We start from the raw sequence: 25481 nt of genomic DNA, 5'->3' as shown, positions 1-25481 counted from the left end.
CACCCCTGCCTTGGGATGTATTTCCCAAACTCTTACGGAATCCTTTACGCAAAGCCCTGGCTGCCCTCTCCAGCCCCATCCTTGCCTTCCCGTCCAGTCCTTTTTCTAGGTACTCCTCTTAGTTCAGGAGCTTGGCACCCTCCTGACCCTTCTTCCCTGGGTGGACTCTAAGACCTTGAGTGTTGTTCCGCTATCTTTTCCTCCTAAAGCCTTTCCTTCCTGGACTGGCCCAAGCCCAGCGGTTCCCTTCCCCCATGTCCCTACTACTCCCTGCTGCAGCTCCCACTATCTGAGCTGTCATGGCAAACGAGATCGCTGTCATAGGCCTGGATGGTAAGCAGTTAGAATCTCAACCTCTACCCAAACCTGGGGGGCTTTACATTCCTGACAGACACTCAGTAGATATGTCTACCTGTATGAGCAGCTCCTCGTGGGTGAGGGTGGGAGCTCAGGTCCTTCCCACTGGTCCCCAAAAAGCAACTGGGGAGCCCATGGAAGGGATGGGCCCCTTGACATGCAGTCATCCCTAGCTTGGCCATGACCTGCCTAGTACCTTGGGGTCTGGCCTCCCACTCCATTTCATACGGCTTCTATGAGGACACTCAGACACTAGATTCCCACTCCTTGGGCCACCGGAATGGAGTCATCCTTCTCCAAGTGCCTGGATGGCCCCTTTTTGTGGGACTCTTGAGCAGGCTCCAGGAGAATGGGCAGGCAGCCCTTAAGAATGGCAAGGCTGGAGCCAGGGCGGTGGTGCCGCACACCCTTAACCCAGCACTCGGGAGGTAGAGGCAGGTGGCTCTCTTATGAGTTCGAGGCCAGCCTGGTCTACAGAGTGACTTCCAGGACAGCCAAGGCTACACAGAAAAATTCTGTCTTAAAAACCAAAACAAAAAAGAAAGAAAGAAAGAAAGAAAAAAAAAAAAAAAAAAGAACGGCAAGCTGGTTGTGGTGAGCAGTATTTATCCCGGGCCTTTCCTGACGGAGTGGAAGGTTGCCTGTCTCTCCATGTCTCCAAGTGCCACCTAAGGCTTGCCTACTTGATCTCAACTCTTAATGTCAAGCAGACTTCATGTCTGCCTATCTCCTACTTCCACAGGCTGGCGCTGTAGGGGCAGTTGAGGGGTAACCTGGTGTATGATAAGGATTCAGGGTAGTTTGGCCTTCTGGCTGATGATCAGTGGCCAGCGTCAGGGGACTCTGGGCATAGTCAGGACAAGTGTCACAGAACCAATGGAGGCACCAGTAAGGGCCATCATCTTCCCCTCAAGGCGAACGTCCTTTCTACACAGCCACACTTCTAGCTGGAAGGGGCTCTTGGGACAAAACTGCGCCCATCATTTATGAGCCTGGTAATCGATGTGGGCACGAGATTCCCAGGTTCCTCCTGTGACGTGCTGGGATGTGGGGAAAGGACACATCCTGCCTGTTCTGAAGGCCCAGCATGTGATCAGTGCCCGTCACTGTGACTTCCTAGTCCTCTACTCCAGCGGGCCACTACCTTGGGAGCAGCATACAGATATCCTACATGCCAGATATTTGCATTACTATTCGGAACAGTAGCAACGTTATAGTTATGAAGTAGCAACAATTTTATGGTTGGTGGGGGGGGGGTCACTGCTCTGTGAGGAAATGGACTAAAGGGTCACGGCCTTAGGAAGGTTGGGAACCACCCCACTCCTCGCTGCACTATCCCACTCTCTGTGTTCCCTGCTCCCCCTGCTCCCTCATCATATGGCAGGTTCCTCACGCTCCTCTCCTCATCAGGGAAAGGGAGGCCCTGGCCAAACCCTTTCTCCCCTGTGTGCCTGTTTCTTCTTCAGACGGGCTGTACTAGACTATGCTGGATTCCTGCCCCCCCCCCCCGACACTGGTGAGTGGGCACCTTGGGTCCCCACTCCTCCTCCTTCCCATGGTTGTGATAGTTTGCTGAATCCATCACCCACGTGCCAGGCCGTCCTTAAGGAAGTATGTCAGAGGGAAGTCAGGTGCTAGTTAACTCCCAGAACCTGGTGCTGACACTGAGGAGGAGGCTTAGGGTGTGTGGAAGGTGGGTTGGGGCTTCATTAGACCCAGGAGTGGGAGCCTGGGATCAGTCAACTCGGACTGCATCATCTTCTCTTGATTTTGGGAAGGGGGATTAGTTCCAAAGAAAGCCGGGGCACCCACCCAGGGCAGGCAGCGCCTTTCCCTCCTGTAAACAACAGCAACCGCCTCTCCTGCCTCCCAGCTGCTGGAGTCTTGCAGTGAGAGGCTAGGCCCTGGAGCCCTTCCAGGAGGCAGCAGTTTAGGTATAATTAGTCAGCCCACTTTCTTTAACATCAACAGCAACCCTGAAGGGCAACAGCGCTGACCACACCGCGTGGGATGGCCACACCCGGAGGCCCGTGTCAGAGCTCACCCTTATCCCCCCAAAAGCTCTTTTCATTAGCTCTCCCAACCTCCATATCCCCCAAAAGAACAGCAACAACTTACAGGGGGGCCTCGAGGCCCGATGATGGACATCCCCGCATCTCCAGGGGCACCCTGTAGGGAGACAGAGGGTGTATGGAAGGGTGGACAGAGGGAGAGCAGTGGAAAAACTATGCAAAAGGGGACGAGGGAGCTGGCATTCGGGAGAGGGGATGCCAACCCTATAGACCAAAAGGAACCCAGAGACGATGATTAGAGCCGAGAAGGGCAGGTACAAAGCAGCAAATATGAACAGATATGGGCGGGGGAGGACAATGGGCTCAGGAAGTGCAGAGAGGAGAGCAGGGTCCATGACACTGAGGGGCAGGCAGGAGACACAGGGAAAGGCCATTCAGCAGTGACAGTCCACCCATTTCACCTGGCAGCACACCCTACAACTGTTAGACAGGAATTACAAGAATAGAGGGTCAGAACCAACAACACCCCGGCTGTATGGGCCCAGTAGCCTTGAGTCCAAAGGCTGGATGTCCCAGAGAATGTCCCAGAAGGACGAAGGCTGAGGCCAATGCTCAGCCCCTACGGCATGTTCCCGAGTTACTTGGCTGGTAGCCCTCAGTGCTAGTCACAGTGGTTGAACCAGCTGGGTAGACACGGGGTGTATATGTGTAGGGGTCCCCACATGTAGGGTTCCCCACCAGGAGCCCATAGCAAAGGCAGGAGGGGAATGAAAAAGCCCAGGGCCCTGAGTTAAAGTCATGGCAGCTTTCTGAGTTCACACAATGCTCCCAAGAGCTGGAGCTTGGAATGTTCTATAGCCCTTGCGTGGTTAAATGTCTTAAATGTCCTACCTCACATACAGGTAGTGGTGGTTTAAAGCCAGTAAGTATAGCATTGTCAAGTGGTGGACGTAGCTGAGGGCAAAATGCACAGTTTGAAGGCAAACACTGCTCCTTAGCAACTGTGTGATTTGGGACAAACTAATTCATGTCTCTGTTCATTTCCTAAACTATGGCAGGGAAAAGAACACCTATCATTTAGATGGAATATGGAAACTGCATGGGATAGTACTGGGAAGTGTTGAGAAGCACCATGTGGTCTGAGGAAGGCGCTATGTCTCTCCTTGCCAGTTTCACGCCCATAGAATGGAACCAGTAATTTCATTCCATTTGGAAGACCGGCCAGTCCTATGGTCAGTAGCCTCAGCCTCGGAGTCATAGCACACGGGGCTGCTCTCCAGCTCTGTCACCTTCTAGCTGTGTGATCATGGCATGCAACTTTCCTTCTCTGTGCCTGGTATACAGAGGACTAGTAAAGCTTCCAGGAAGGGCTGTCAGTGTCAGCTGGGTCATTAGAAACAAGAACACTCACAGCGTGCCTGAGGCTGGAGTGTGCTGGAGGCTTGGAGCAACTATCACTGTTAGTGTTTGTTGTTACTTTGGGGATAGAATACTCTGTTGCAGAAACTGTGTGTGTGTGTGTGTGTGTGTGTGTGTGTGTGTGTGTGTGTGTGTGTGTTGGGGGAGTCTCATGCCTCCAGGCAGAGGCAGGAGGTTGGAAGAACGTTATGAGTTTCAGGTCAGCTTCGTCTATGCATGGAGTTTTAGGCTAGCCTGAACTACAAATCAAACTCTGTCATAAAAAAAAAAAAAAGGGAGGTGAGAGGCAGACAAAAGAGGCCCATAACACTGATATGTCCAGTGTCTATGAGGAGGGAGGAAAAGCTAAGGACCAGGAATCCCAGGTTCTGGTCCCTGCTACGTTACAGCTGGGGATATCCGACAAAACCTAGTCCTTCCCTAGATCTTACTTTCAGGTCTGATTGGATAGGTTACACTCTGAAATCTCCAGAACCCACCAGGCTGCTCTTTCAGGATGGCCCCTGCTCCTCATGCTTCCCTCTATCCCGGGAATTCTGGCTTCCCAGGCGGGTGGAGGGTCCCTCTCTGTGACTCTGGGGTCCCCCTGGGCAGTCCCAGTTACACAGCAGTGACAAGCCAGTCTCCTCTCATCAGGGGTGGGTGACAGTTCACAGCTAGGAATCAGAGCAGTGGCATCCATCATGTGGTGAAGGCAAGTCAGGACAGATACACTGAAGCCGGACAGCTGGGACCCTGCCCAGGAATCCCAGGGCTCCACACCAGGGTGTGGAGGATGTTAATCTGAAAGCCTCCCAGTAAGAGACGAGGTTGGGATGAAGGTGGAGGGGCAGCAAGGACTCACCTTCTCGCCTGGTTGACCTTTGACACCCTGGGCAGGCAGCCCCACGAAACATAGGGTGTGGGGTAGAGAGGGTCGCGGGGGGGGGGGGGGGGGGGGGAAAAAATAGGATGAGAGACAGACACTGACATAAGGATCCGTGTTAATGGCACAGCAACTGAGCAAAAGCAATCACCGTGAAATAAGAAACACAGTACAACAGAACACAGATGCAGGCACGCGACGGCCATGTCGGCCAGCAGGCACGGCCAGCTGCTCTCCATCACGAGACCCTGTCCAAGTGCTGTGTGCACGTGTGAGCTAGCAAGTGAGTGAGCGAGTGAGACACACACACAGGGAGGGAGGGAGGGAGAGAGAGAGAGAGAGAGACACCGACCCAACCTAGTCAGGAAACCTCCCTGAGCAGCCAAAGTCCAGTGGCTTGTGATCATGAACCCCAGGAGCTGTAGGCATGCGGGGAGGGGGGGGATGGGAGTGGGAGTGGGGGGGAGGAGACGCGACAACAACAGAAGGTGGCTACTGGACCTAAGTGGCTCAGGTTTGAATTCCCAACTACTTGGGAACTGAAGCAGAGAGAACACAAGTTCAAGGCCTGTCTGAGCTAGAAAGTGAGTTCGAGGACAGCTCGGGCCAACTTGGTGGGATCCTGTATCAAAGATAAAGTCTAGAGAGAGCAGGGGATCGAGCCCAGTGGTAGGATGCTTGCCAAAATGGCAGCAGTGGCAGGAAGCCGGAGATACAAATTCTGCCAGGATGGAAGGTGAGTCTAGTACACAAAGAAACCTGAATACCTAGTCTTAGGTCCCTTGTCACCACAGTGGCCAATGGACAGGCAGCCTCAAACTACCCAGCTCCCAACAGGCCAGTGGTGCCACCTCTGGTGAAGTGCCGGAATGACCCAGGAATTTCACACCTACTGGTCACTGGACACTCCAGTCCTTATCAAGTGGTTTATGCCAGGACCCCTAGCGAGCAGCCAAATGGGCCATCCCACATTTAAAATAGCACCAGCAGCGAGAAGTTCCAAAGTGGTTGGGATGGAGATTTGCCCAGGAGGTGGGAGGCTTCCGGTGGCTCCCCTACCTCACCCCATTGCCACCACACAGGAAGCTCTGGTGGGGGGGGGGCGAGAAAGAGTAGCCGGAAGTACATGTTTCACTCAGCAGGACTTCCTGCAGGCCAGCTGCTGCACCCAGGGGGAAAAGCTCCCAACACCTACCTAACAGGAGCAAGGACCATATAAGTCAGTTGGCTTGGGTAGAGGATCAACTCCGCCTGCTTCCTGGGTAGACTTTACCCATAAAATGGGATCTTTAAGGCTGGGGCAGAGGCAGTGCCTTGCTAGGTGCCTAGCGGAAGGATGGAAGGGTCATGTCTCATCTCTGGATGGGATCCAGTGACGGCACACATGGACCCGGTGTCTAATGGGTAGACGGATGGAGCAGAACCTCGGGGCAGGCAAAATGCCTGGTGTCCTGGTCTAGAATCGGTGTGAGCACTCCATGGAGGGGGGCAGGACTCCCACACTCTGACAGGTCTTGGTAGCCTTATGATACTGAAGAATGAAAATGCTGTTTGTAACCACTCTCCCTGGGTACCAAATTTTGTTGACTGCATGTGGTGTGTGTGTGGTGGGGGTGAGGGAGCAGTGGGCAAGAGCTTCAAGGTTGCTGGGGTCCCCATGAGATACCATTTACCCAGAAACTGGTAAATGTTGGGCAAAATGGCATTGACTAAGGCGACTCCCCAGCGCCATGGAGGTGGCCCCTCACAACTCAGGTTGCATGGAGGACCTGAACCGAACTCTGGAATGTTCCAGGCCTCTGGGGCACTCTCCTTTCAGCTGTGATATTAGGTGTGGACCACCAGGATCCAGGGCCCAGATGTGGAGCCTGGCTATCTGTGTGTGAGTACCCGCTTAATTACTTCTTAGTACATAACCTTGAGAAAGACATTTATCTTTTAAGCCTTGGCTTTCTCATCTGGAGTACTGGAGGACGGGGGTGTGGGGGTGGAGAGAAGGGCAGAAATGGCGCCTCTCAGCATGCAGTGTTCTCGAGGACTGAATGAGCTGATATGTGAAGGCTCTTTGGTTTGGTTTAATACTCAGCGTGATGTCAGTACTAGCAAGAGTTGCCTAAGCTTTGGGTACCCCAACTCCATGCTTGCTCCAGCCATGCAAATTCACACACGGATGTCACAGTCATGCTTAAGGCCAATAACATCACAGAGTCACAGGCAAAGCCAGCAGTGATGGCAGCGGGAGCACGCTGGAGGAGAAAGCTGAGGCTGGTGGGTAGTTTGGAGTCAGATGAGATGGGCAGCCCTGACCATGGCCACGTCTACATCCTGATGCAGGAATTCCCTTCACCACCTCACACTTCTGTCTTTCTAGACCCTGGAGAGCTTCATCCTGAGGCGGACAGGACAACCCAGGTGCCAGGGATTCAATGCCTGCATCCAGGCTTCTCATACCTCTGACCAACCATTCTCATCTCCCTGAGCTCTTCCCTCACTTTCCACGAAGGAAATATTAACTATATATACCTTCATGGGGACCTAGACGGATGGCCTAGAACCAAGCCCTGTCTTCGGCACTTTTGAGTGTAGCATCCATCCGCAGAGGACACCGTGGCAGAGAGCGGCTGTTCTGAGGATGGCTGTGGGGGCAGCTGGTGTCTTGGAATACCTAGGTCTCGCTCTATCTCCGTGTGTCCAGTGACTTTCTTGCTTTTTTCCTCTGTTGCCCAGTGTTCTTCAGAGTATTTAGTCCCTGTGTCTCCAAGAATACATTCCAAGACCCCAGCAGGTGACAGAAACACTAGTTCGCATGGGATCTTATGTTTGCTGTGTCTTGGCACAGTAAGAGATTAAAAACGATAACTTATATTAAGTAGTACAAGCTTAATATTTCCTAAGAGGTTGGCCAGAGGCGGTCTCTCTTGAAATATCTGACTGTAGTAACTGAAATCATGTATGCAGGTGAACTACAAGGTGTTGTTTCATACAGACTGGAGACTGGAATAATGTGTCTTCCCTTCCTTTTCCTTGGCCCTCCTGAAGTTGCCCTGGGTAGCACTTTACCTTGTATTGAGGATAAGCCAGCATGGAGAAGCAAGCCATGCTTCCCCCCCGCCCAAGCAGGGACATGTGGGCCAACTCACCACACGTCCAGGCATCCCGATGGCACCCTTGTCCCCCTGATGAAGGAGGTGGAAATAGTCACTGCGGCTGCCACTTGCCAGAGAGTCCCATGCGCTCTTGTATGCCTGACTTGGGGACACGGCTAGGAAGCTTTGTTGGGGCAGCTGGGACAACATCTGGAGTGGCACCAAGTGTCACGTGGATGTCACAGATGACATCCCAGGAGACCTCACTAACCAGTGTCAGGACCTCAAAGCCTGGATGGAACCAGACTTCTCATCTCTCATGTATGGTTTTCTTCTGCACTCAAGCATGGTGTTATAGAATGAAGGTTACAGCAGATCATCAGCCTGGGCCTCAGTTTCCTTAGGTGTCTCCCAGGCCCTTTCCACCTTAGGCTGTGTCATGGCAACCCATCAGGGATGGCCAGAATGGGCCTAGGAGTCATTACCCTTGACTTGAAGACACAGAGCAAGAAGAAGGATGAACGGCTTCCCTAGGTCTGTTTGCCAGAGCCAGAGAAGCAATGCCCTGCCCCACCCCCTCTCCTCACAGGCTGCTCCAGCGTGTGAATTCACATGCTTTGTTTTGTAGCCAGGGTTACATCCTCTAACTCTGGAAATCTGCTTATGAAGTTTTCATTCGTTTCATTCGTCCCCCTTTCAGCAGAAAGTATTTTTTTGTAATCACAGGCATGCAGACATCATAAAAATCTGGGGCGGGGCTTCAAAGGATGAGGAGCAACAGGGTACAGAAGATGATGTCCAGCCTCCTGGACAGGAGACTGCCCTGAAATTCCCCTGGTGTGTGTGTGTGTGTGTGTTGTGGGGGTGTTCTGGGGTGACTCTGGATCTGCTGAGGCACAATGCCTCAAGGGACAAGCAGCATCCCAAGACATATGTGGGACACACAAGAAACGCTGTCAGCTCCTGTTAGGCTGACACTGTCAAGATCCAGAGTCTATGAGCAAAGCGTTCTGCTAAGAATGGCACAGCGCCGGTTGTAAGCACCGACCGTTTCCCTAGCCTCCCTGAGCACCAGTCTTACTGAGTGCGAGATGGAGGCTTTGAGGTGGCTGAGGTCCTCATGGGATGCTCCTGCCTTATGCCGAGAACCTGATATCTGGTGACTGTTGGGCGAAATGGCATAGACTAAATAAAGCAGAAGCCCGCAGCTGCACCATGGTTCTGTATGAATGTTTGCTCATCCTGTTCCTTATAAGCTAATGACAGACCAGCAAGGATGTACCTGCTCGTGGGCCACCTCACAACCCTTCGCATGGAAGCCAGACCCTCAACCAGTGGCACTGCCCCTCCCACTGAGGACACACCAGGCCCGTGCCTGTTGTCAGCTCTGACTCTGATGACCTCACAGTCCATTCACGCTTGGGCTCTTGAATGATATTCCAGGGTGCTGTGGGTCTTGGATTATTTTTCCTTTCTTTTGGAAAATAATGTTCTTTGCAGCCCTGGCCATAAAAAGCTCAGGTTAGGGACAAGCATGGAAAGGCCAGTGACTGGAAACTCGGCAGCATCCTCTGCTCTGTGAATCGCCCCCTAAATGCCTTTTAAAGGTGGACGTTGTAAGAAAAACCCGCCCACATTCCTCTCAGTCACCTGACCATAGCCCTGCTTAAATTTCACAGGGACCAAGACACCCACCCTGCTGAGCTATAGCACTGGGATAATCTCAGCTAAGCCCGAACCTTCTTCCATGCGTACTTGACTAATAAAGTTACTAGTGATGAATTCTAGAAGCTGTTGGATTAGTCGAAAGGCTATATTATAATTTATATCCAGAAGGTTCTAGAATCCAATGGAAGTGGGTTTTTTAGCAAAGGGATAAGGGAAGACAGGTATCAAAGATACCTCCTGTAAGGCCTCCTCCCCTGCATCCATTCTATACCCCGCCTAAGTACTCCAAAACCCATCCATGACTTTCCTTAACCCCCTAAATGGATACAGCACCTTGTCTGAGCCACTCCCTGCTCCAAAGCCCACAGTATTTATATCCAGTCCTCATCTCATTTATCTAAACAGATAAATCTCTCAGAAGACTTTAAAGGTGGTACTCCAATAAAGGTCAAGCATGCCCAAAAAAAAGTACAGTGCTCAGGGGTGTGTGATAATCCATTAACAATCCACTGTTGGGAAACTCGGACAGGCTGAACCATGCACGTGACCCTCCTGAGCCTGAGACTTTGTCTTCCCATCACTAAAATGGATTTGGGAATACCCATTTCTCCGAGCTGTTACTGTTTTTCTCTGACTCCTCGAGGGATCAAGGCTGGGGATGCTCAGAATGCCCGGAACTTATTAAAGCTTCAGGATGGGATGGCTATTCACATGGCTTCTATCCACTTTTGTCCAAACTCCCTCGGGTTACTCAGCCTCTGGCAACTAGGGAGAATCAAAGGTTTTGCATTCACCTTTCACTAGAGGGCACAGGAAGACTAGAACAGCAGTTTGAATGTCATCCGCCATGAAAGATGATGGGAATGACCCAGGGGTTGACCAGTTGTCCCAGCTCCCCCATTACAAAACTATCTGTTCAGTGTTGGGAGGGTCTGTTACTGGGCCTAACTGCGTAACACCTTAGGAAGGTTGCCAAGAACTGTAGCCATAGATCCCAGGTATTCTCCAATGTTCCAAAATAGAGGACATGGGAATGGTTTTACCCTCCACTACAGATTAAACACTCCAGAGAGAGGTGACACTCAGAGAATTGTAAGGAGAACTGGCCACCCAACTCAGCCAGTCAACAGACTGAGAAAGACTAAGTAATGGGGGCTGGAGTGTGGCTCAGTGCGAGAGTACTTGAAGCATGCCAGGGCCCCAGGCTCTATCCCCAGTACCCACATGAAAAGGAGACAGAGAGATAAGAAATGAGTTACTTACAGGGAGTCCAGGTCTTCCCGTGGGGCCCTGAAATAAAGAGGTAGAGCGTGAACTTGATACAGGTCAGAATTATGAACTGTCAATGGGGTAACACTGCCCCAGTCAGTTGTGACCTCAGGGAGGTCCCCTGCACTCTGGGAGCTTGTTTGTTATCAAAAATATTATTGTTATCAAAACAATAATATTGTTTGTTATCCTTTCTGTCATCCATCCATCCACAAAGCCAAGTAACCAGGACCTCCTGTATGCCAGGCCCAGGAATAGGACAGGAAACAGAAAGATGATACGTCCCTTCCCATGACTCAAGGGTCACTGGGGCTTTGCCTCTCACTAGCATACCCGGTCTCTGAGCCCTTCTGTTTGGCTCCTTGTGGTTCTCTGGGCACCACTCTGCCTACTGGCCCTGACTAGGAAAGGGTTGAGATGACATCCAAGGGTCAGAGATAGTCAGGACTCTGTGTTCCTAGTCCTACCACATAGATGGAGAAGCCAAGGGTAAGGCAGAGCCTGCCATCTGTTATGATGCCCCTGGTACATGGGCCACATCTATACTGGTGACATGGAGCCAGAGAAGGGGAAACCCCACAGAGGACCATGAGGGAGCCAGTAGGACTTGCTTTGATGTGTGGACCACATAAGATCATCCATTCTATGATTGGTCCGTAGTGGGGTGGGAGGTGGGAGCTGTTCTGCCTTCCTGATTTCTGGAACCTAATAGACAAAAGTCTCTATAACATGAGTAAGAGAAGAACACCAGCTAGGCCTATGTCAGCCTAGAATCATCCTGGCACTTGGGAGACAAGAGGCATGAAGAAGAAGTCTAGGCCAGTATGGGCTACAGAGCAAGACTCTGTCTCCAAATAAGCAAACATAAATAAAAAGGAATTATCCAACAAATATCCTAACAATTATACTTTCCATCATAATAATATATACTTGAAATCTCTCAGGAATCCATGAAATCCAGAGAGTGGCATTTTTCTAGAGCTGGACCCTGACCTCTGATGGGTTTGACTCAAAAGGGCTGCTAAGGTTCTATAATAACAGCCGCCCTCCTCTGCCAAGAAGGGGGAGATTTCTGAGATACTCTCAGGAGTTGTACCTGCATGGATCAGTAGGACTAATATTGTAAAAAAAATCACCATCCCGGAAACACACACACACAATCAAACAAACCACAAAACCCAGGATAGCTAAAACAATCCTGAATGACAGAACTGCTGGAGTATCACCATCCTAAATTCAAACTGTATTGCAGAGCTATAGAAATAAAAACAGCAGGGCTGGAGAGATGGCTCAGTGGTTAAGAGCATTGCCTGCTCTTCCAAAGGTCATGAGTTCAATTCCCGGCAACCACATGGTGGCTCACAACCATCTTTAATGAGGTCTGCTGCCCTCTTCTGGTCTGCAGACACACACAGACAGAATATAACATACATAATAAATAAATAAATAAATATTTTAAAAAAGAAATAAAAACAGCATGGTCCTGGCATAAAGGCAGACATGCTGATCATGGAATTGAGCTGATCAGTGGAACTGAACTGAAGATCCAGTCTCACACACCTATGAACACATGATTTTTTTTTTTTTTTTTTTGTTTTTCGAGACAGGGTTTCTCTGTAGTGGACACCTGATTTTTGACAAAGAAGTAAAATATAAACATTGGAGAAAACAGTCCCTTCAACAAATGATGCTGGTCAAACTGGATGACTGTGTGAAGAAGAATGAAAATAGATCCATATCTATCACCCCGCACAAAACTCAACTCTAGATGCTCAAGGCCTTCAACATAAGACTAGACGCCTTGAATCTGATAGAACACTAAGACCAAGAATTAATGCATAGGCCCTCAAAAAAAGCTGAAAAGTTTCTATATGGCAAAGCACACACTGTTATTCAGGCAAAGCTGCAGCCTACAGAGTGGAAAAAGATCTTTACCAGCTGTACATTTGATAGAGGGTTAGTATCTAAAATACATAAAGAATTTTTAAAAATCTGAACATCAGGAAACAATCACCCAATTCAAACAACGAGGTACAGATCTAAACAGAAGGTTCTCAAAAGATGAAATGGCTAAAAAGCACTTAGAGAAACATTCAACGTCCTTAGCCACCAGGTAAATACAAATTAAAACTACTTTGAAATTTCATCTTAACCCAGTAAGAATGGCCAGGATCAATAAAACAAACGGCAGTTCAGACTGGTGAGGATGTGGGGTAAGGAGAACATTGCGGGGTGGGAGTGCAAACTTGTGTAGTCACTGTGGAAATCAGTGTGGCAGTTCCCCAGGAAGTAGGAATCAATCTATCTGAAGATCCAGCTAGATCACTCTTGGGCAAAGGACTCTATATCCTACTATAGAGACACTTGCTCATCCACGTTCACTGCTGCTCTATTCATAATACTCAGAAATTGGAAACTGCTTACCTGTTCAGCAACTGATGAATGGATAATGAAAATGTGGTACATCCACACGATGGAAAGTTATTCAGATATTAAGAAAAATTAAATTATCAAAGTTACAGGCAAATGGATGAGACAAGGAACAATCATCCTAAGTGAGGTAACCCAGACTCCAAGAGACACATATTGGGTTTTGTATTATTTGTGAATGTTAGCTTTTAAGATTCCAGTATGATTGTTTTAATCCAAATAACCACAGAGGTTAGGTACCTAGGAAGAAACCACAGGGAGGAGAAGAGCTCTCAAGGAAGGGGAAATAGAATACAGTGTTGGTGGGGGGGGACAAAGGGGAAACTAGAGTAGGAGGATTAAATAGTGAGGGGAGTGGGAAGGCAGGAGAGTAGCAACTAACACTAGAGGCCACTTGAAAACGATACGGAAGCCTACTTCAGTGGCTTCTTAAAATATGAGTGAACACGAAAGGAATATAAATGGAGTCCCCTAATAGGGAAGACAATGCCTCAACTAGACATCTTATGCCACCGAGCAAAACCTCCAGTCTAGGAATGAGTAATATATTATTGAGCTGTTGGCCAAAGGGGTCCCATGAGAATGCTCAAACATCAAGCTGTTGCCAAGGCTATCAGTTGCTCTCCCCAACCTGATGGTAAGGGCCTACTGCTGAAGACAGCACTTATGCCACAGATCACAGAGAAGTCGAGCTGATGCCTGTCTAGAATCTTCACCCTACTGACTAGTTAGTGTTCATGGCCCTGGAAGGTACCCTGCACACTACAGGAGGAGAAAGGTAAATGTCAACCCAGCTATAACCCCGTGACCTACAACAGCAACCTGCCTGCAAGATATACTTGTGCGATAGTGGCGCAAATGCTATGGGAGTAACCAACTACTTTTTTTTTTTTTTTTGACTGCATTTAAGACCCACTCCATGAGTTGGAACACCTGACCCTGCTTGAGTGGCCCAAAACCTGAGACTAGATAGGTCATGGGCCTAGGGGAAAACCTACTACTCTTATTCTGAGAAAGGGATATAGCGACAAAATGGCATAGTGCTTGCTATACCCATAGATCAGTGCCTTGCTTGACCCACGTCAGAGAAGCTTCTTCTCAAAGTAGTCGGTAACTAACACAGAGACACACAACTGGACGATACGCATAGAGTGAGAGACTTTGGAGCACTCAGCCCTAAAAGGGGATGTCTTCACTGAACCTCGCCCCTCAAGACTTGGGAATCTACAGAAGAGGAGGCAGGAAGAGTCTAAGAGCCAGAGGTGATGGATGACTCCAGGGAACAATGTCTCCCAGACACAAGACTGAGGCATATGAACTCACAGAGACTGTGGCAGCATGCACAAGACCTACACAGGTTCAAGCCAGATGGGGGCCCAGAACTGAGGGGGAAGTAGACACGGGGTCCCACCCCTAACCAAGAAGCTGTCTACAGTTGACACCCAATGGCAAAGGGGGAAATTTCTCCATTGGAGAAAAACTAAGTATATGTCAGCCACACTTCAGCACAGGTCCCATGCTCAGGAGTACTTGGCCCACACAAAACAAACTCAGTAGTAATTCTGTGGACCTTTTGCTTCTCTTTGCTTTGTTTAGGTATTTTTTTTTGTCTTGTGAGTCTTTTGCTTGTTTATTTTGATTTTCGTTTTTGTGGGTTTTTTGCATGTGTTTCTTGATTATTTTTATTTTTGTTTTTTCTTTGTTTTTGAAAGTGAGTGAGAAAGAAAAGAACATAAAGCTGGGTGGGAAGGGAGGTGGGGAGGATCTGGGAGGAATTAGGAGAGAAAAACATGATCAAGTTATAGGGTAAGAAAAGAAGGTTTTCAATTAAAAAAAAAAAAAAGTGCTGAGCCTGAGCCCTGGCACATAAGGTGGAGGCCAGCACAAGTGAAGGTGTTTCAGTAGCAGAGATAAAACCTTCTGGAACAGGAGCAAGTGCTGTGTGGTCAGCCCACCTGTGCTCAGTTTTGGCTCTGCACTTAATGATGTGAGTGATGCGGGTGACCTTAGGGAAGTGACTTGGTTTCCTTGCACCTTCATTTCCTCAGCTTGAGAACAGGAGAACAGGAACTGAGTAATCACCCGCCTTTTACAACAAGGTAACTAGTGTAACACTGAACTCCAGGAGGGACTCACTATGCAAAGGTTGGCATGAGCCCTTCTTAGAAGGGGACAAAGGAGTGAGGCACAGGACCAGGACAAGCTTCACTGGATGTCCATGGCATTCCTACACAACTGTGGACTGACTTTAAAAAAAAAAAAAAAAAAAAAAAAAAAAAAAAACAACAACAACAACAACAACAACAAAACCCCTAATTTACCTTTTCGCATTGGAACAACAGGGAGCTTGAAGCCCAGTTTTTCTGCCTCTTCTGTTCAGTTCCCCACCTCTATTTCCTTACCTCGTCCGTCCCAGCTTGCTTTCTGTGGCTGTAATAAAGACCATGACCAAGGCGGGAGGGTTATGTGGCTTACACATTCAGGTATCAGTCCATCATAAAGTCAGGACAGGAATTGAAGGCAAGAACTGAAGCAGAGGCCATAGAGGGGTATTGCTTACTGGCTGGCTTGCTTACCATAGCTCCCTCAGTTTGTTTTCTTATACAGCCCAGGAACACCGGTAAGGGCAGCATCACCCACAGTGGGCTGGGTCCTCTCTCACTCCAATCACTAACCAAGAAGGTAACTTGCCCACACATCAATCTGATGGAGGTATTTTTTTCAGCTGAGAGCCTCTTCCCACGTGACCCTAGCTTGGGTCAAATTGACAAAAACCTAACTAGTACATATTTTTAAATCCCTCTCTCCCAAGGTGAGGTGGGATAGAAATAAATAAATCAACAGGAATTACAGATTTTTTTTTTTAAATCGGAGGGTGCTATGTGCTCCTATAACTTAAGTGATGAGAAAGGGAGCGGGGAAGACAGCTTCTGCCTTGGACACCAGGGTAGGGACAGTGGGAAAGGCTAATCTGCTACCCTTTGCTAACTCCTGCTGCCATATGGATGTATCCTCCATGGTGTGTGCCAACCTTGTGCCCATGGGAACCTGGGTATCCCCTCTGGAGTACAGAGCCAGGCCCTAGGAGATGGTCCACAGGGCAGCAGGCGGGCATCTACCCAACGCTCACCTCTGGCCACCAACATCCTTCCTTTGCAGGAAGCAGAGAACACAGGGCTTAGGAAGCTCCCCCATCCCTCTTCCTCCTGCTGCTTTTTAGTCTTTTTAGCCTGAGCTGGGCAAAGACCAGGGGCCTCTCATCTGCCTCAAGCTTATGCGTACAAAGAACTACCTGGACCTTGTCCTTTGCGCCACAGCTCAGGAAGGTAGAGACTGTTGAGTAGGGACTTGTACCCCACTTCCTTTGTCAGTCCCCAGAATCCAGGAGTGACAGTACCGACTCTGGCTGGGAACAGCAAGCCAGACAGTCTGACACAACTCTAAGGATGCTAAAGTTCTTGCCCTCTCTGGAGTGTCCTAGGATGAGGCAGATGTGAACTCTCATCTTTAAAAAAAGAAAGGGATACATGGCCCCAAGTCAGCAGGTGGCCTGTCACAGTTCCTTTACAAAAAAGACAAAGTCTTAGGCAGCCTGGGCTGGCCTTGAACTCTCTATAGAGCTGAGAATGACCGTGAATCTTCCTGTCTCCATCTCCCAAGTGCTGGGATTTATGCTGGGAATTAAATCTGGAGTTCCACGCGTGCTAGGCAAGCGCTCTACCAACTGAGCCACAACCCCAGCCCCTGCCATCTATTCTGGAAGATGGGTGACAGGAATGACCCTTTGACACCCCTAAACTAACCATGATAATGCACTTCCTCCTTGACTGCTATCAGACAAGGTACTGGCAGGATTCTCGGGGTGGGGGTTGGGATTTCAGGGTAATCACAGAGTACTGAATGAAGGTCTCTTTAAGAATCAGGTGTGTCACTATGTTCATAGCAGCATTGTTTGTCATAGCCAGAACCTGGAAACAACCTAAATGCCCCTCGACCGAAGAATGGATAAGGAAAATGTGGTACATTTACACAATGGAGTACTACACAGCAAAAAAAAAAAAAAGACATCTTGAATTTTGCAGGAAAATGGATGGAGCTAGAAAACATTATTTTAAGTGAGGTAACCCAGACACAGAAAGACAATTATCACATGTACTCACTCGTAGGTGGTTTTTAAACATAAAGCAAAGAAAACCAGCCTACAAACCACAATCTCAGAGAATTTAGACAACAATGAGAATACTAAGAGAGACTTACATAGATCTATCTACACGGGAAGTAGAAAGTAGAAAAAGACAAGATCTCCTGAGTAAATTGGGAGCATGGGGACCTTGGGGGAGGGGTGGGGGGGAGGGGACGGGAGCAGAGAAAAATGTAGAGCTCAATAAAAAAAATCAATTAAAATAAAAAAGAAAAGAAAGAATCAGGTGTGTCATGGGAGAGGGTAGAAGAGAAGAGAGGAGGAAAGGAGGGGAGCAGAGAAAAATGTATAGCTCAATAAAACCAATTAAAAAAAGAATCAGGTGCACTGGTTTCTCAAGTAGGGTACTCTCTTCCTCTGGCTTCCATTGGTTCCTCACAGCCCCAAAGTCACCTCATAGCAACTCAGGAGGGAGGGCCAGGAGGGAGGGGTGGGACAGAATTCAGTAACCTTGAGAAAGATCTGATGTGAAGTGGCTGGGCCCTTTCTGAGCCAGTACCCTCAGGTCTTTTGTCGGGCTATCAAATGCTGTCCCTCAAAGAGCATGTGATTCTGGCTTTGGGTCCTTTACCTTAGGGAGGTGTTTTCCTTGGGTTCTTCTCTGGGCGACTGGAAAAGGTCCAGCTCCCTGCCCACGCTGGGACTAAGGCCCAGAAAGCAGGATATGTTGCCTCTACTGCCACTGCCGCCACCAGCCTCAGCCGCCCCTCGGGGCCTGGCCAGAATGGGGCTGCCCACGCAGGGGTGTGGGTGGCACTCCGGAGTCTCTCTAGCTTGGAGCTGTGTCCTGACCTGCTTTCTGCATGGCACAAAGACACTGGGAGAACCTAGCTGGATAATCTTTCTTCTTTCTGATAGCTACCATTTCTTCGAGTGTTGTTAGTGTGTGTGTGTGTGTGTGTGTGTGTGTGTGTGTGTGTGTGTGTGTGTGTATTTGAAAGAGGTAGGACAAAATAGCCAAGAAGGATTATGGCCCATCTTCTAGAATGAAATGGAGGCCAGAAGGACAGGGTGGCCATTGTCTTGCCCTGAGGGGATGCAGAGTACTCCATCTTTGTGGCACACGGGGGAGGACCCTCCTGGAAGACAGCAGGGGGCTGGCTGTCAGCGCCCCACCCAGGGCCCTGTTACCATAGATGACACAGGCCTTTGAGACGCACACGCGCACACGCGGGGACCAGCTGCAGCCTGTACTTACAGGAGGTCCTGAAAAAGAGAGAAAAGGGCTGGTCAGTGTCACTGCTGCCAGAGGGACACGGTGGGGAGGTCACCTTAGAAACAACATCCAAGAATTCTTTGGCAAACGGGTTTCCATCTGGTCTTCAAAGTTCCTCTTTTCCTGGCTCACTCTTGCCAGTGTAATCCGTTTCCCCTTTATTTTGCTTCCCTATTCTTATTATTGGATGAGAAACGCAGGGCTTGGGACCCCAGGCATAGTATGGAGAGGGTCTAGTGGTCCCCACCCCTCACCTTCCCGACTGCATTCTTGGGGTCCTGCCAGTGTTTGCGTTCCAAGTTGTTCCTTGGTGGCCTCCAGTGCATGAGCAGAAAGGTCACAGAAGACGCTGGGGAGATTGATGCCCTTAGCATGCTCACCACTCCTGCAGGCTTTCCCAGGACATGCAATGGAGAACTGGCAAAAGGAGCGGGGGGTGGGGAGGGAGGGAGGCAGCCTGATGTCTATTGGCCTGGCCTGGTTTCTGTTAGGCTCTGAGTCAGACATCTTGCCCTCGTGGGTCTGCAGCCCACTACTGCTTTCCTAACACCCACTTCTCAGTCTTGGGTCCAGCCCTCTCTCTCCACGGACTCCCCTTTTCCTCCTCCCCCCACATTCCTTTTTCCTGCACTGGACTTCGGCAGCAGCCCGGTCTCATTACCAAGAATTACAAGTTCAAGCATTGTGAGGGAGGGAGCCAAGAGGGTAGGAGAGGACGTAGTGACAAGAGACAGTCTGGATGGCATTCCTGTAGAAGGAGATATGGAGGCCCCATGGTCCCAAGGGGAGGGGTCCCGGCTGTGCATCCCCTTAGCCCCTGCTGACCTGACTGTGTCAGCTTAGAGGCTAGCCACTTCTGTTCCCTTTCATGCTCTGCCAACATGGTTGCCTGATGCTTCCCCACTGGTTCCTTATGGCCCCAAAGCCACTTCCTTTCTCCCCTCCCTCATCTGCCAGTATCACTCTGTGTTCTGGTTCCCATCCAGGAAGAAACAGCCCATCTTGCGCTGGCCTCTGTCAAGCCATCATGTCCGGGTGAACAAAACGTTTCAATTAGAAACAACAACCAAAAAAAAAAAAATAAAAAAAGGTGTAGTGGCTGGCTGGGATGCTCGGGGCTAGATGGCAGGGTTCCAGAACAGGCTGGGGGCAGCGTGGGTCAGGAAAGGAGAGCATCTGGGACCTATTAAGCTGAGGATGTCATCCAGAACCTGCAACTATCTCTGAAGCACAGGCTTCCTGGGCAGTCTGTGCCTCCTGGTTGGGGGACAAGGATTCAATAGTAACAAAATTGAGCCTCTAGGAATTTTTGGATGGTTTGGCCACATGAAGAGCAGGCACATTGAGCCTGTCAGGTCTGACAGGGTCCCAGCTCCTCGTGTGCAGGATTGGGGATGGTCCTGATGAGATAGGAGGGAGATCTGGTGGTGGACCTGATGTCCTTAGTAAACCAGGAGAGCTTGAGAGCCATGTCTACAGTGTGCCCTCACTCAGTGAGGTTAACGTCCTGCACAGCCACCTGCAGCCCTCTGTAGGATTTCTCTTCAGCTCCCAGGGGACTTGCTTCACCAGGCTGTCACCACACCCCCAGCCCATCACTCACAGGGTCTTCAGTGAGGAAGAAGCCCCTTTGTTGACGCTGGGCCACAGAATGGTGTGTGTGTGCGTGTTTGTATGTGTTTTAGGTTTGTGTATGTATGCATGTGTGTTTGTACGTGTGTTTTTGTGTGTGTATGTGTGTGTGTGTGTGCACGGGGATTAGTAACGACAGTCACCTTGACACCTGGGAGACCAACCACTGAGCACGTCTGTGAGGATGTTTCAGGATTCATTCTCTGCCCCCTGCCTACAGACATGATGCGTCCACTGACAGGAAGCTCCCACTGCCATGCCTTCTTCACCGTGATGGATGATGGCCTCAAACCGTGAGCCAAAACAAATTTTTCCTTCCTGAAGTTGCTTCAGCTGGGTATTTTGTCAAGCCACAAGGAAAATAACTAGCAGCTGGAAGGGAGAAGGAGATGGCTCAGCAGGTGAGGGCTCTTGCTGCCAATCCTGACGACCTGGGTTTGATTCCCAGGACCCATACGGAGATGGAGGGAACTGAAGTGGATTAGACTTGGGGACCTGACAGGACAAGGCTTTGTCAGTGATGAACACTTTCCTAGCAGGGTGGAAGAGTGCCATCATCCTGATGGAACCTTCTGGGAGATCTTCGAGAGATCCAACTGTTGCCCTCCTACGTCTCATCTCCCAGGCCTGCAGCGGGGACCCCTGGGTTTCACCTTTGCCCAGTGTTGTGTCCACTAAACAGTGGACGGACAGCTGACACATTTGCAATGTGTAGCAGTGTTGGCATGCGACATGTCTGTGCTCCTCAGTCATGCGACTCAGGACTGGTCCATCATTCTGGCCAGGCACTCAAAGCACAGCCACTTTAAAGCATCATCAACTCCACTGTAGACAGACTAGGGACTGAGAAGTCCCGGAGGTTGGGTGAGGATGTGAACAGAACCCAGCCTCCTGACTCCTCATCAGGGAGCCTCCTACCAAAACGGTTCATCTCTCATGACCGGGGGGAGGGACTCCGTGAGCGACTGTCCACATCACCCCATCTGAAGAAGGAGGAAGTCACCTGTGCATGCTGCAGGTCATGGAACAGAGGGGAGAATGATGCAGATCGTCCCAGATAACCCAGGATGGGCTGCAACAGGATGCCCAGAGATGACCTACAATAGAGATGACCCAGAGTAGAAACCCGTGCAAGAACTTCCTCCCCATACCTGTCACCTGCCACCTGCCACCGTGGCCTCTATGAGCAAGGCAGTCTTGCCTCTCAAATAGAAAAACAGGAGCAGACCCTGTGATGAAACCTGGGGTGGTCAGAATTCCGAGTGACCTTTCTTTAATAAATTCTGTACCATGCTGTGGCTCTATAAAGATGGAGAACACACAGGCATTCTCTTTGAGGAAGGAAAACGGCATTGAACAACAACTACTACGTGTGTTATCTAAAGCCCGAGGCGAAGCCCTGGTGACGTAGATATGAGGATCTCCTTTCCTTCTGCTGAGGAGTTAAGAGTATCCTATGTGGGACAGCTGGAGAATAGCCAAGCAGCCCTGATGGATCGTGAGGACTCTGAGAAAAGCCCCCGGTAGTAGGAGGAGCCATTCATTCATGCATTCATTCATTCACTTACTCAATCAATGTTCACCACGTTCTCAGGGCCCTTCATTCACTCATGAAATCACCAACTATTCTGTAAATCAACATTACAGGCGATGCCCGAAGTGTAGCACTAATAGGGCCTCCATGATATCACATCAGCTCTTGGGATAAGCTTGGGGTGGGAGTGGCAGGCTCACCCCTACTCACTGATGTGGAACCTGAGTGTTCAAACCTGACGGCACATCACGATGTTGTCACCAGAGGAGTCTACGTTGGAGCAGTGTGCAGTCAAGTTACAAGGGGGAAAAAGCTAAAGTAAAGATTCCATTGTGTTTGCGAAAAGACGGGCTGCATTTGCCCATCCACTGGGGGTTAAGCAACTTGTCTAAGGTTCCCTATGACCTCAGGCAGCACCTGGGCTTCTCTTTTTGTTTGTTTGTTTGTTTGTTTTGAGACAGAGTCTCTCCACTCGCTCTTGGCTGTTCTGGAGCTCACCACCTCTGTACAGACCAAGATGGCCTTGAACTCACAGAGATCCTCTGCCTCCCAAGTGCTGGGATTAAAGGTGTGCACTACCATGCCTGACCTGGCTTGCATCTCTTAGTCTGTTATTTTTTTTTTTTTAAGTTTTAAACTCTCCACTGCCTGCCCGGCTTTGAACCTGGCCTCTGTGAACTGTGTTTTCCCTGCTGGAATCAAACCGTCCTTAAGAGTGGAAGGTTCTGCCTAGCCCCTCTCCAAATCTGCTCCTGGTCCTAAGCAGAGCAAGCACTGAGTCACAGTGTGCTCAGAATTCAAAGTCACCTGAGCCATGTTCTGACGCAGCCTGACTGCTGGCTTCCCAGAAGCTGGGATCTGACTGAATCCTGTTCCACACCTTCCATTGCCTGCCAGTCTCTACCAGGACAGACACTGGGTACCCCAGACACTCCAAGGACCTTGAGTTGTTTACAATAGCAGTCATACTCTGCCTACAGGGTGGCAACAACTTACCTGGGCTGTCTTTACTTTCAAGGGATTGCAGGCCATGGTCTAGAAACCCCAACATGGGGAACCCTGGTAAGGAGGACTGAGGCCAATTCTGGGTAGAGGATCTGGATTGGTTGCCCCAGGAACATGACTGACACAGTGAACCCCGGTCTACGGATGAGGAGCCTCTGGCTGTAGTTTGCCAGAGGTTCACAGCTGGTAAAGGATCCCTAAATCTAGTTCAGAACAGCCCAGAATTGGTAGAGCTCTGGAGGCTAGCAGGAGGCTTTAGCAAATCTGACAACTGCTCAACATCAGCACATTCAGTCTCCTGGGAGTCAGCACAGAGCTCTCCTTGGCTGGGTGCTTCGGAACCTTATGCATTGACAACTGAAAACTGGCCACAATAGGAGTTCATGCTATAGAAATCAGTAAAAGCAGCAAAGCGGCCCCTTTCCCACCCCGTCAACCAGCTGTTAAACATCTATAGCAGCACACCGATGAGATCTATCATGCCTTCCTCAGTCACAAACATTTCCAGGCATTCCAGGTGAACGTGAGCAAGCCCTGGAGCCTGGGAGATGTGGGCAGCAGGTGCAGTGTCTGTCTCTCCTGCTCCGTCTCTATTTCTCTGTTGTAGGAGTCTTCAGAACAAAACGGCCAACCACCATCTCCTTCAGACTAGCTATGTCTGCTTGCAAAGGCTCCTTAGAGCCAAGTGTGCTGACTACTGCTATCCTCTCCTAGAAGGAAGGGATGAGGAGAGTCATTGACTCTCATCCCAGATGGCAACTGTTCCTTTTAGTCTCCTGTATGCAGTTCTGCCCTATTGCACACAGCCTTGGGTGCTAGAATAGATAGGCTGGAGACGGTTAAGGGAAGGGACCTCCCATCTATGTAGCTAGGGGGAAGCCACCATTCACGCTGGGTGAAGACTTTTCCATGAAGCTGCTTTGGGATCATTCAAGTTCCTGCCAGCAACCCTTGATCATGCTCTCTGTCTTTAAACCTAAACTCATAGGTTCCCCAGGAAGATCTTTAATGGAATCATACTTGTCTCTGGAACCTTCTGAGGGGAGGGGAGATATTGTTTACGTCTCTCCAGAGAAGGAATTCTTTAAACAGGCTTTTGTACTCACAACAGACATTACTAATCAGTTGTGGCAGTTTGAAAAAGATTGCCTGCCCCATAGGCTCATATATTTGAATGCATAGTCACAAGGGAGTGGTGCTACTTAGAAGGACTAGAAGGTGTGTCCTTGCTGGGGTAGGTGTGGTCTTGTTGGTGGAAGTGTGGCACTGGGGGTGGGCTTTGAGAATTCAAGAGCTCAAGCCAGGCGCAGTGTCTTTCTCTACCTGCTGCCTTTGGATCTGGATGCAGAACTCTCAGCTACCCTATGTGCCTGCATGTCTGCATGCTCCCCGCCATGGCGCTGATGGACTAAACCTCTGAAACTGTAAACCAGCCCCGATTCAATGCTTTCCTTTACAAGAGTTGCCACGATCATGGTGTCTCTTCACCACAATAGAACACAGACTAAGACATCAGTCATTGTGACTTTTCCCCCATGAGCCTAGAGATTTTTTTTCTACTGCCAATCAGCAAGAACTGGCATATGAAACAAGGTCAAGCACTGGCCACTTGGGGGCTGTGGCAAGGGATGAGAGCTCTTTTCTGACTTCCCAGGGAGGCCTGGCTCTAGCCTTGTTGGGCAAGAGAAAGGCTCTGCAGCACACCTCGTACCAGACTGGGATTATTTTGTATTAGCCTTTCCCCCCCTTTCCTACCCAGCTGTTTAGATTGGCAGAGAGGTGATTGGGGCTACAGCTCCGTTGGTACAGTGCTTGCCTGGCATGCAGAAGGCTCTAAGTTTTATCCCCAACATCACATGAACAGATCATGGTGGCCCAAAGCTGTAATCTCAGCTCTCAAGAGAATCGAAACTCAGGGTCACCTTCAGCTACATAAGAAGTTCAAAGCCAACCTGCGATAGGTCAGATCTACCATCTTAAAAAGAAAAAAAAAAAAAAGGCAGACTGGGGTATGAGCAATGAAAGTGTGGGGGCCAGAGAAGACCCCCCCAATTAGACCTGCCCCAACCCCAGAAGTCCTCATTCAACATCTTTGTTCCCAAGAGCCCAGCTGAACTATTCCACCCATAGTCCTCTGAGGGCAATTTCAGTGATCCCCCCCTTTCCTGTGGAGCCCATAATGTGAGCTCCCAGCCTGGCAGGATGCTCGGACCACTCTGCTCTTGGATGCCCTGCCCTTCAGCGCAGGGACTGTCCTTTTCGTGTCCCTACTGGCTTCCCCACCTTGTTTGGTGAATGCCTGGGGATGAGCTGAGGTAGGTGGCTAGGAGGCGGCACAGGCTGTGCCAGGGCTGCGGACTCCCTCCTCTGCCTCCCTTGCAGCTTTCTCCCACCCCTCCCTCTTCTGAAGAGAACTTCTACTTTGTTCTAGCCAGCCTTTCTCCAGTGCCCACAGAGCGGCGCATCTTCCCATACAACTCGATACGTGGCTAAGAAACAGCTACGGTAAATGCCTGGGGCCAGGCACCCTCGTGAAGATGGCGAGGAAGCCCACAGCAGAACCAGGGGACCCTATTGCCACCTCTGTAGTCTTATCTACCCCCAGGTAAAGTGGCCCTGAGGGTCTGGGAAGTGACTACAGGGAGCCACAGGCAGCAGGCCTGAGTGCAGGGCCTTCCTAGGTGAAGGAGGTCAAGTCTAGTCTCAAAGGGGCCACTCGGAGGGAGGGAGGGAGGGAGAGAGGGAGGGAGGGAGGGAGGGAGGAGGGGGGAGGGGGAGGAATGAAGG

At 49.9% G+C, this 25481-nt stretch overlaps 1 protein-coding gene across 1 annotated transcript in view; it reads right to left on the bottom strand.

Annotated features, from left to right (window-relative positions):
- Positions 1–25481, bottom strand: part of Col13a1 (collagen type XIII alpha 1 chain) — a 137090-nt gene that overhangs the window by 61995 nt on the left and 49614 nt on the right. Inside the window, exons 4-10 of the mRNA XM_050142889.1 lie at positions 21159–21252; positions 18778–18940; positions 18506–18513; positions 10671–10697; positions 7794–7829; positions 4633–4659; positions 2476–2526 (exon numbers count right to left, since the gene is read on the bottom strand). Coding sequence (XP_049998846.1) covers positions 2476–2526; positions 4633–4659; positions 7794–7829; positions 10671–10697; positions 18506–18513; positions 18778–18940; positions 21159–21252 — 406 coding nt within the window. The remainder of the gene's footprint in view (positions 1–2475; positions 2527–4632; positions 4660–7793; positions 7830–10670; positions 10698–18505; positions 18514–18777; positions 18941–21158; positions 21253–25481) is intronic.

This window comes from Alexandromys fortis, unplaced genomic scaffold (assembly GCF_014885135.2).
Source record: "Alexandromys fortis isolate MF-2015 unplaced genomic scaffold, M_Fortis_MF-2015_v1.1 scaffold_9, whole genome shotgun sequence".
Lineage (NCBI taxonomy): Eukaryota > Metazoa > Chordata > Mammalia > Rodentia > Cricetidae > Alexandromys > Alexandromys fortis.
Note: the sequence above shows the minus strand (reverse complement) of the source record. Positions and strands in the feature narration are given on the sequence as shown.